The following is a 10,834-nucleotide window of genomic DNA, read 5'->3' on the forward strand; positions in this document are numbered from 1 at the left end:
GAGCGATGTGGCGCCTGTCATACTTTTCCGTAACACCAGGGTGGTAATGCGTGTAACAAGGACAAATACATTCCGCGTTGCAAATATATAAAAATACCTTAATTTAATAATTTTATGGTAATTTAGTTATAATTAAAAACGTCATTAGACTAGAGGTACCCCGATTTGGAGCAAAGAGAACTCATTTAGTAAGAACTCTAAGGACTTAAAGAGTTGGGCCCGAAGCCCCCGAGAGCCGAAGACTTTAATGTCCTCCATAATTAGAGGAAGTATTAATAAGCTGCCGTCCAAGGTCGAGTCCTCATCTCCTCAAGAAGAGGATCGGATATTATTAATGATATCCAGATGGATTTAGATACACTATTAATGCATATTAAGGTACCAAAAGATACCGAGAATAATTTGCTTTGCTACCACTGTTTGTTTCACCGACAGTATCACCGACGGTTTCTTCACGTGCTGTTTCTTAACTGACTGCTCCACTGACTTCGCTTTTCTGTTTCAAATATGTTTTTATGATGTGTTTAAGGATAATTTCGTTATGTTTAACCTAAACCGATAAGTCCTCCTGTCGATCCATGATATAATATGATACAACAATACACTCTATTGTCCGCAACAAAAGAGAATTACTAATGACTGAAAGCCTTAGTAAAATATATGTTCTAAAACCAACGTGTAAATCCTATAAAAATAATGTTTTTTGAATACATATATAAATATCTCTCTATATATATAGATATATTTATGTAATTCACATTTCTTCCGTCAAAAGCTCGTTGGTGTTTCTTAGTGGGCGTGTCTTCCCGTCATCCAGAACGTCTCGTCCAACCGGCTTCGACCGGAAACCTGTCGTCACTCGTCGGAAACTGACATTTCCTGTGTGAGAGACGCAAAAAGAGGCGACAAAACCAACAACCAGTTTAATCCGTTTACTAGTTTAAATTATTGTTCGCTTTTTTACAGTTTATTATTCGTCTTATTATTCGTTTTATTGCTGTGTTGAGACAGGATGGCGGGAGACAATATCTTCCTCTTCGTTCCGAATCTGATCGGTAAGTAATCTACTGTATGAGGAGCTGAGTTGGTGCTGAAATAACTAAGTTAACCTCCTCTCCTCCTTCTCCCTCCTGCTCCCCTCTCCTCCTCCATCCCGCTTTCCTCCTGTTCTCCTCTCTCCCCCTGTTCTTCTGTTCACCTGTTCTCTCTCCCCCTCTCCCCCTCTCCTCTCTCTTCCACTCTCCTCTCCTCTCTCTACTCCTCTCCCCCTCTCCTCCTCTCCTCTCCTCTCCTCCTCCCCTCTCCTCTCCTCCTCTCCTCTCCTCCAGGGTATGCCCGTATCGTGCTAGCCCTCCTCTCCTTCGCCCTGATGCCGTGCTGTCCGCTCCCGGCGGCGTTCTGCTACCTCCTCAGTGGCCTCTTGGACGCCTTCGATGGCCACGCCGCGCGCGCCCTCAACCAATGTGAGCTCCGTACCCCCCCCCCCCCCCCCCCCCCCCCCGACAACCAGCGAGGGGTATGGGCTCCAGGTAGGGCTAAGGGCTCCAGGTAGGGCTAAGGGCTCCAGGCCCAGGGGCTCCAGGTAGGCTTTGAACGTTGGGGATTGAACCCAGAAACTCAGCCGGTAGTCTTCCTGACCACTGCTTTAATTTCATATCTGTGTTATAGGTGTTGTTCCAAATGAATATTCCTGACTGTATTTGAGTCATATTTTCATTTTGTCTACCATGTTTATGCTGATGCTCATTGTCCTTCCTGTAACCTTGACAGCCACTAAGTTCGGTGCGATGCTGGACATGCTGACGGACCGCTGTGCCACCATGTGTCTCCTGGTCAACCTGGCGCTGCTCTACCCCTCCTACACCCTCCTCTTCCAGATCAGCATGTGCCTCGACATCTCCAGCCACTGGCTGCACCTACACAGGTAACACACACCTGCACAGGTAACACACACCTGCACAGATAACACACACCTGCACCGGTAACACACACCTGCACAGGTAACACACTGCTGCACAGGTAACACACACCTGCACAGGTAACTCACACCTGCACAGGTAACACACTGCTGCACAGGTACGACACACACATGTACAGGTAACACACCGCTGCACAGGTAATAGACACTTGTAGAGGTGAGACACACCTGTGTGGGTGAGAGTTCACCTCGACTCTGCATAGAAACCAATGCAAAGCCACCATTGAATGTTGTACGTCCTGGCACTTGTACATTGCACTTATTCAAGGTACTTAATTGTGTAGCATCTACAGTAGCTGCTATCATTGCTCTACATGGGGATTGGGTTAGCCTAACGATTGTTATACTTGCACTTGGTTCTATGAACATCTTTACTGTACCAACAGTGATATATTGTTTCACTTCTTATGACAAATGTACTTATTGTAACAAATGCACTTATTGTAAGTCGCTTTGGATAAAAGCGTCTGCTAAATGCCCTAAATGTAATGTAAATGTAAATGAGACACACCTGTGCAAGTGAGACATGCCTGTATAGGTGTGTCTGCCCTGTTGGAGGTTGTGTTCATAAGACCAGAGGATTATGAGATGTTGAGATGTTGTGTTTCATCAGCTCCATGATGAAGGGCTCCACCAGCCACAAGAGCATCGACCTGTCGGGGAACCCGGCCCTTCGACTCTACTACACCTCCAAGGTCAGTATACACTCAGTGCTCACTCAGTTCACCCTGACCTCAGAATTTACGAGTCTCTATGGTTCTCTAAAGCCAGGCTAAAAGTCTGTTCCTCTCTCTAGAGCTGAGTCTGTTCCTCTCTCTAGAATAGTGAGTCTGTTCCTCTCTAGAGCTATGAGTCTGTTCCTCTCTAGAGCTGTGATTCTGTTCCTCTCTCTAGAGCAGTGAGTCTGTTCCTCTCTCTAGAGCAGTGAGTCTGTTCCTCTCTTGAATAGTGAGTCTGTTCCTCTCTCTAGAGCAGTGAGTCTGTTCCTCTCTCTAGAGCTGTGAGTCTGTTCCTCTCTAGAGCTATGAGTCTGTTCCTCTCTAGAGCTATGAGTCTGTTCCTCTCTAGAGCAGTGAGTCTGTTCCTCTCTAGAGCAGTGAGTCTGTTCCTCTCTCTAGAGCAGTGAGTCTGTTCCTCTCTCTAGAGCAGTGAGTCTGTTCCTCTCTCTAGAGCAGTGAGTCTGTTCCTCTCTCTAGAGCAGTGAGTCTGTTCCTCTCTCTAGAGCTGGGAGTCTGTTCCTCTCTAGAGCTATGAGTCTGTTCCTCTCTAGAGCAGTGAGTCTGTTCCTCTCTCTAGAACAGCGAGTCTGTTCCTCTCTCTAGAGCTGGGAGTCTGTTCCTCTCTAGAGCTATGAGTCTGTTCCTCTCTCTAGAGCAGTGAGTCTGTTCCTCTCTCTAGAACAGCGAGTCTGTTCCTCTCTCTAGAGCTATGAGTCTGTTCCTCTCTAGAGCTATGAGTCTGTTCCTCTCTCTAGAGCAGTAGGTCTAGCTAACCTTAACGCTGCGCTAACCCCGTCTCCCTCCAGCCGGTGCTGTTCGTCATGTGTATGGGCAACGAGCTGTTCTTCTGCCTGCTGTACCTCCTCTACCACACCCCGGAACCAGCAGGTAGGATCTACTGGCTCACTGGAGTCCACTAGTGTCTCTATTATACTGCTAGGTCTACTGTTGTAATAAAGTGTGTGTGTGTGTGTATATATATGATATGTTGTCTGCAGTGTGGATGCAGGTCCTGGAAGGTGTGTGTATATCTCTCTCTGATGTGTTCTCCTCAGTGTGGATGCTGGTCCTAGAAGGTGTGTGCGGGATCATCTGCCTCCTGAAGTCAGGGATCAGCGTTCTGCACCTGATAACCGCCGCCCAGAACATGGCCGCCCTGGACGCTGCTGAGAGACAGGCCGTCAAGGACCAATGAGAGACGAGGAGGCGTGGCTAGATGTGGGCTGGGGTCATAGGTGTGTGTGTGTGTGTGTGTGTGTGTGTGTGTGTGTGTGTGTGTGTGTGTGTGTGTGTGTGTGTGTGTGTGTGTGTGTGTGTGTGTGTGTGTGTGGAGTTAATAAAGTATCCATTCAGATGTATAGATGTACCGCCTGTGCTCCTTCTGGTCCTCAGTCCCACGTCATGTTGGGATCAGCTTGAAGACACAGCGTTAATATTATGTTATTGTTATGTTATAAAGAGTGATGTGCTGTTAGGATCAGCTTGAAGAGTAGAGAGAACTATACTTGTTATATTATATATATAGTAATGTGCTGTACTTCCACTTTCAAATAATTCCTTTCCATGCCAAACTGAAGGTGTTTGAGTGACAGTGTCATCATTAAAGATAACAGACCGTAACCATAACAACAGTTCAATTAGACTGTTCTGTAAAATGCCTCGGATATGTTTTAGAATAGCGGGTTACGTTGTGTTTTAATGTGTTCACATGCATAATAAAGCCTCAGCGAGTGACGGCTCCGTGTTTACATCAACACATGTGTCGTCACTGATCCAGCTGTTGCTCTGGCGCGCGTCCTCAGCTTTAATACGCGGGCGGACGCGGTATGTTAAAGCTGCGCCGCACCGACGGGCGGTCTGCGTGATAAGGGGAGCGGGTCGTTTGCGGTGCGGCAGAACGGGTCGCGGCGGGGAAACGGCGCCCGGTTTGATTTGGTTTCGAGCTCCTCGGGATTGTGAATATCTGTCGGCCAACGAGGAGGAGGAGGCGGGGGCGGCGCGGCGGCGACGCGGCAGGGACGCGGTGCGGCACAAGAGGAGGAGGAGGAGGCGCACCAAATACTTTCCCTTTAAACGAGGGGGACCGCGGCGGGGGAACCGGAGGGGGAGAGAGGAGAAGAGATAAAAAAAGAAAAGGAAGAAAGACAGTGAGGGTGGGAGGGAGAGCGAGAATTAAAAAAAAAATAGAAAGATGTCACCCTTTCGATTGAAACGGCGAGGCGGAGCCACGGATCACGCCCGACGAGGAGGTCTCTAGTTGGGGGACAAGGTTTACGCAATACCGAGGCTTTGGATCCATCGTCTCGGCCTTTTGGAGCTATCGCAATAAAAGACTGGTTTCCCCAACGCTGCTGATGAGCATGATTACATTTTAATTGCATCATTTAATCGTTTTTCCATTGTCATCTTATTTTGCATGCATCACGTGATCTTTGTTCAGAACAGGTTTATGTTAAGACACCGATATAACCGACTGTAGACATCACATTAAGAACAGAAAGTAGAAGACATTACAATCAGATTCATCTGATTTTACTAACACGTCCCCCTAGAACCGCATAGGACCGGTGTACTAAGGTCCAGCGGTCTACCTCCATGTTCTCTCTTCCGTCTGTGCTCCCTCCCCGACACTGATTGGTTCATCGACCCGCCCGGACACACCTGCCATGGATACCTCCTGGAGTAACTTCCTGTTCCAGGTAAGCCCCGATGTCCGGTCTGTGATCCGGGAGGGAGGGGGGTCTGACGGGAGGGAGGGAGGGTGGGAGGGAGGAGATCAGGACGGAGGGGAGCCCAACTCCCTTCCCCAACGCTGTAGGAGACAGGATTTTATTGACTAACCTTTGGGATTCATAAAGTTAAATAATACACTAACATTAGTCAAGAGGTGGGATTAACTATATTATTCTACACACTATCAGTGAAGGATTAACTAGGTTTTATAAAAGTCATAATATATTTTAGATACAACAAGTTTGTATCTAAAATGTAATTATAATATAATATGATGTTCCTCTCCTGTTCCCCTCCTCAGACGCCTCCTGCTCAGAGCCAATCAGAAGCAGACATGCTGCCTGAGCTCAGTGGCTCCAACCCCAGTCCCCATGACGACCACCTGGCCCCACCCCCCTCCACGGTGGACACGGCAGCCCTCAGCGAGGACCCCCCCGCAGGTAGACCAGAGAGACAGACAGGTCATGTAGGGCTAGACAGGTCATTCAAGCTGGGGTAAGATCTTGACTTGAAATCCACACCAAGATCCATGACCTCACCATCACACTAGTGGCCCATGTAGACTGTGCGGCTTAAAGGGTAATTCCGGTGTAAAATGGATTTGGGATATGTTCTGTATGATAACGAATTGAAACGTTTGTTTTGGAGCACAAAAAACGCATATAGACGCTTTCTTCAGTTGGCTGTTTTTAGCAGATTCTATCAAAACGCTATAACCTTGGAAATGCTATGACCTACTCCATGGGTAGATTGACGAACACAGAGATTGTGACATCCGTCAGCAACACGCAAACTCTGTGTTCGCCAATCTACTTATCGAGTCTTAAAAACAAAAGGGGTGTCGACGGGTGATCTACTGATGGTATTGTGTGTATAAAATGTCCTTTTTAATAAATGCATCATTTTAGCCTTCATTCTCAATGCCTCATTTTATATGTTAAGACCCTTATTATACTACCAAAGAAGTGTCAAGCTACTTTTAGCCTTTTAAGTGGTTTAAAATAGCGATTTAGTTTTTACCATAACCAGTGCCCCCATCGTTCCAAGTTTATAGCGTTTTGATAGAATCGGCTAAAAACAGCCAACTGAAGAATGCGTCTATATGCAGATTTTGTGCTCCAAAACGAACGTTTCAACTCGTTATCAAACAATAGATATCCCAAATCCATTTTACACCGGAATTACCCTTTAAGCCTCCCTGGACCTCTAGGTAGGGGGCAGCAACATGAGATATACTGGGCTTTGAGTCAATCTCACTACAGAGTACTTCTGGAAAACCAACAAACTCCCCAAATGCCAGAAATGTTGAGTCCTGTTGAGACTGAGGCTGGAGGGAGGAGTCAGGTCTAATAGGGGAGGAGTCACATCTCATCAGGGAGGAGTCACGTCTCATAGGGGAGGAGTCCGGTCTCATTAGGGGGGATTCACATCTCATAGGGGAGGAGTCCGGTCTCATATGGGAGGAGTCACATCTCATCAGGGAGGAGTCACGTCTCATAGGGGAGGAGTCACGTCTCCTATGGGAGGAGTCTGGTCTCATTAGGGGGGATTCACATCTCATAGGGGAGGAGTCACGTCTCATAGGGAGGAGTCACGTCTCATAGGGGAGGAGTCACGTCTCATAGGGGAGGAGTCGTGTCCACCATTGATTCATCCCAGTTTCATTCCAAGTTTTCAAGGGCTCCGTGGCTGCAGAGAGGAGGTCACTAAAGTCTCCAACGTACCAAATAAGGATTCTGCAGCTGGTTCAGAATATCTCCCCGGAGGCGTAACTCTGGAAAGGGCAGATCTACGCCCTCAAAATATTCAAACCAATAGACGACGTCACTCTACCCATTTATACAGAATATGATGTTGACAGACTAAATAGTTCTGAGTTACTAAGTTCCCCCCCTCCCCCTCTCTCTCTCTGACTCTCTCCCCCCCCCCCCCCCCCCCCCCCCCCCCCCCCCCCCCCCCCCCCCGTCTCTCTCTCCAGTCAAGCCTCTCACCAAGGTCGGCCGCCCGGCCCACATCTGTGCGACCTGCAGCAAGCAGTTCAAGAACAGCTACAACCTGCGGCGGCACCAGTCCGTCCACACGGGCGTCCGCATGAAGGACCGCGCCGCCCGGGAGAAGGGGCCGGTGCCGCTGTCCCTGCTCCACCTCACCCTGCCTCCCGCCGCCGCCCCCGCGCCCCTCCCGTCGCGCTCCAACCAGCAGGCGCAACCCCTCGCCGTGTCCATCGCCCCGGCCACCGTAACCATGGCAGCACCGCCTCAACCCGTCCAGGGCGCTCTGGTGGTGGTGGGACCCTTGGAACAGGTGAGTTCAGCTTTCAGATCGGATCCATGGCAGGGAGGCGCAGGTAGGGGTCAGGGCATCTGGCTCCAGGAGGCCTACTGGTAGACTGTTGACAGTGGGGTTGGAACCAAGTGCTTTTGTGCTGGCCGTTGAACCCTTACTCTAGACTGCACCTAAACATGGATCCATCCAATGTCTGGTGTGATTGTTGTCCTGATCCTCTCTTTGGATGGAGGGTGTTTCTTGGCCGTACATACTTGAGTTATTTTTATGTTCATGTCTCAGACTTCCCCGAGTCCCCCTCGTAGCGTGACCGCGGCGGCCTGCCAGGTGAGGAAGAACCACGCGTGCGAGGCGTGCGGGAAGGCCTTCCGGGACGTGTACCACCTGAACCGCCACCGCCTCTCCCACTCGGACGAGAAGCCGTACTCCTGCCCCGTGTGCCAGCAGCGCTTCAAGAGGAAGGACCGCATGTCCTACCACGTCCGCTCACACCAGGGGGGCGTGGAGAAGCCCTACATCTGCCCCCACTGTGCCAAGGCCTTCTCCAGGTAGAGCCCACAGCACCCCCTGCTTGCCTGGAGGACACGCCCTTATGTACAAGACAAGAAAGTAACAGCTCTCAGCCAATTTAACTTACAGTTATTAGAATATACATCCTCAAAGCTAACGGTTCACTTTACACCCTAAGCTGCTAGCTTAAACCACACCACAGCCAACTCTCAATGTAACTCTCAGAGCATTCAAGTCCATTGGGGTGTTCTGTTTCCTCCAGACCCGACCACCTCAACAGCCACGTCAGACAAGTTCACTCCACGGAGAGACCCTTCAAGTGCACAGTAAACGTTTGTGCATCTGCCTCTCTTTCTGTCTGTCTGACTGCAGGTCTGCCTGCCTGTCTGTCTGTCTGTCTGTCTGTCTGTCTCTTAGTGTTAATGGTCTACCTTTAATCTGGTTTCTGTAGTATTCTAGTATGGCAGTAGTAGTGTTGTAGTATTGTAGTAGTGTCTGTAGCAGGATCAGTGAGCATGCGGAGACCAAGTTTGTCGTCCCTCACTGGGAGCTCGTTTATTTCAGTGAAAAGCAAAACAGAACAGAGGCTTGAAACTACAAATCAACAAAGTCCGGGAGAGTCCTCGCGTTCAGCGCTCCACGATCTGCGATCCCTGCTGGGGATCTCTGCTGGGGATCGCGTTTGGTCTCTCCCTCTCTCTCTCTCTGCTCCCGGTTCCCTACTACAAAACAAAGCAGGCACATAAATACACACTCCCTGATTGGGAGTGTGTATCCCCCCAGCCGATCCGGTGCGCTCCCAACCTGCCCATACTCCCCCTGCAGGCCAGACGCTGCACGTCCCCCCAGTGTCGTAGTAGTGTTTTAGTGTTATTGTAGTAGTGTCGTAGTAGTAGGGTTGTAGTAGTACTGCAGAGCTCCTCTGAACCCGTGTGTCTGTGCAGACGTGCTCCTCTGCGTTCGCGACCCGCGACCGGCTGCGCGCTCACCTGATCCGCCACGAGGAGAAGGTGCCCTGCCACATCTGTGGGAAGCTGCTGTCCGCCGCCTACATCACCGACCACATGAGGGTCCACAACCAATCGCAGCACCACGCCTGCCACCTCTGCAACCGCAGTACGTCCAACTGTAACCATAGCAACCACACAGCAGAGAGAGCGTGAGAGAAGGGAGCCCAGGCAGTGTCATGGTCTCTCTCTCTCTCTCTCTCTCTCTCTCATTTCCTCTCATGTGAGGAGAGCTCCATGAGCCTCACCTAGGCCAGGTGAAAGGTGTGCCCAGGTGAAGGTTCTCTGTGTGTCCCCAGGCTTCACCACCCTGACCTACCTGCGGGTCCACGCCCAGAAGCACCACGGCCAGGAGTGGAAGGAGAGCGGGGGGGTCCGCGGGGGGGGCGTTCTGCTCTGCCAGCTGTGCGGCGTCCAGTGCAAGACGGCCACGCAGCTCCAGGGTCACATGGGCACCCACGCCCCCCCGCCCCCCACCTCCTCCCCCTCCTCCAGCACCGGAGGCGGGGCCATGGGGGGCGGGGCCAGCATGGCCGTCACGGTGACCAGCGGCAACAGCGTGGCCCTGCTGGTCAGCGACTGCTCCGGCATCAACACCTCCTCCATCAACACCTCCTCCATCAACACCTCCAGCATCAACACCTCCTCCACCCACAGCTAGCGGCGCCGGAGGAGCAGGAGGAGGAGCAGCAGGAGGAGCAGGAGGAGGGGCAGGGAGGTGCCGTCTCCTCCTCCTCTGGGCTGAGATTACATTTGTTTGTTGGTCCTGCCGGCACGGCCACGTGGGCGTGTCCCGTTTCCATGGAGACAACAGTATTAACACACACACACACACCGTTACCATCCACACATGTTCCGTGATGAACTCATGAATCTTGTTTCAGGGCTGGTCACACCTTCGTGGTTTTATTATCTTTGGCCTGATATTTCTGTTAAAATATGTAATAAACGAGGAGGTACTAAACGTTAATTTCTTTGTTACTCTGCTACCAATGTGGCAACAAACCATTTCCAAACCTTCCTCTACATCTTCCTCCAACATGAAGGACCAATCTACTCCAGTATCAACCACATATCGTTATCGTGTATATAAACATTTTTATAAGGCTATGATCATGAAATGTATATTTTCCCGGACATCGAATGTGCTCGGTAGATTCAGACGGTCTTCGTTGTGGACGTTCATGTCGTATGTGAGCTACCTTGTGGATATTTTCTCTATCTGTGCTGCTTATATTGAGTGTATTTGATGCATAGTGCATAGCGCCGTACTACTGTATTAAAAGGCAGTTAAAAATGCATTTATGGTTCTTATTGAGTCTTATTGCCAAATAATAAATGAATTAATATTACGTTAGTCAGAGTTGTATATGGAAAGTGAAGGAAATGAGATGCAATGTGAAAAAATAGAAACATACATGGATATTAAATTAAGGAGCGTGGGCTATATACAATATAGAAATTAAAACAGAATAAAATATTTTTAGATAGATAGATTTTAGAACCAACTTAGTAATTAAAAAGTGATTAGGCCAATGAGGCCAACAGAGTAATAATGCCATATCGATAATCATGAATGATTCCAATTGCTTGTGGCTGTT

General features: G+C 49.6%; 2 protein-coding genes across 3 annotated transcripts; both read left to right on the forward strand.

Annotated features, from left to right (window-relative positions):
• Nucleotides 1-868: 868 nt before the first annotated feature.
• Nucleotides 869-4,445, forward strand: cdipt (CDP-diacylglycerol--inositol 3-phosphatidyltransferase (phosphatidylinositol synthase)). Its single transcript, XM_079745980.1, has 6 exons — nt 869-1,055; nt 1,329-1,463; nt 1,771-1,924; nt 2,592-2,673; nt 3,504-3,585; nt 3,753-4,445. Exons 1-6 carry the CDS (start codon nt 1,013-1,015, stop codon nt 3,890-3,892), a joined length of 636 nt encoding a protein of 211 aa, XP_079602106.1. The 5' UTR covers nt 869-1,012; the 3' UTR covers nt 3,893-4,445.
• A 412-nt stretch (nt 4,446-4,857) lies between these two features.
• LOC307083157 (myc-associated zinc finger protein-like) lies at nt 4,858-10,491 on the forward strand. 2 transcript variants are annotated; one of them, XM_079746966.1, is made up of 7 exons: nt 4,858-5,396; nt 5,732-5,870; nt 7,409-7,734; nt 7,999-8,264; nt 8,489-8,558; nt 9,171-9,342; nt 9,533-10,491. In XM_079746966.1, exons 1-7 carry the CDS (start codon nt 5,364-5,366, stop codon nt 9,892-9,894), a joined length of 1,368 nt encoding a protein of 455 aa, XP_079603092.1. In that variant the 5' UTR covers nt 4,858-5,363; the 3' UTR covers nt 9,895-10,491. The 2 variants fall into 2 exon arrangements, with proteins under 2 accessions (XP_079603092.1, XP_079603093.1); XM_079746967.1 differs by having other exon boundaries at nt 8,489-8,552.
• The last annotated feature ends 343 nt before the right edge of the window (nt 10,492-10,834 follow it).

The sequence above is a fragment of the Pollachius pollachius genome (genome assembly GCF_949987615.1).
Source record: "Pollachius pollachius genome assembly, chromosome: 11".
Taxonomy (NCBI): Eukaryota; Metazoa; Chordata; class Actinopteri; order Gadiformes; family Gadidae; genus Pollachius; species Pollachius pollachius.

Bases quoted from the DNA above. Each gene is read 5' to 3' on its own strand.
- cdipt (XM_079745980.1), top strand. From the start codon at position 1,013: ATGGCGGGAGACAATATCTTCCTCTTCGTTCCGAATCTGATCG. The intron at 1,056-1,328 runs GTAAGTAATCTA...CCTCTCCTCCAG, and splicing joins CTTCGTTCCGAATCTGATCG to GGTATGCCCGTATCGTGCTA. The intron at 2,674-3,503 runs GTCAGTATACAC...GTCTCCCTCCAG, and splicing joins GACTCTACTACACCTCCAAG to CCGGTGCTGTTCGTCATGTG.
- LOC307083157 (XM_079746966.1), top strand. From the start codon at position 5,364: ATGGATACCTCCTGGAGTAACTTCCTGTTCCAG. The intron at 5,871-7,408 runs GTAGACCAGAGA...CTCTCTCTCCAG, and splicing joins CAGCGAGGACCCCCCCGCAG to TCAAGCCTCTCACCAAGGTC. The intron at 8,559-9,170 runs GTTTGTGCATCT...GTGTCTGTGCAG, and splicing joins CCTTCAAGTGCACAGTAAAC to ACGTGCTCCTCTGCGTTCGC.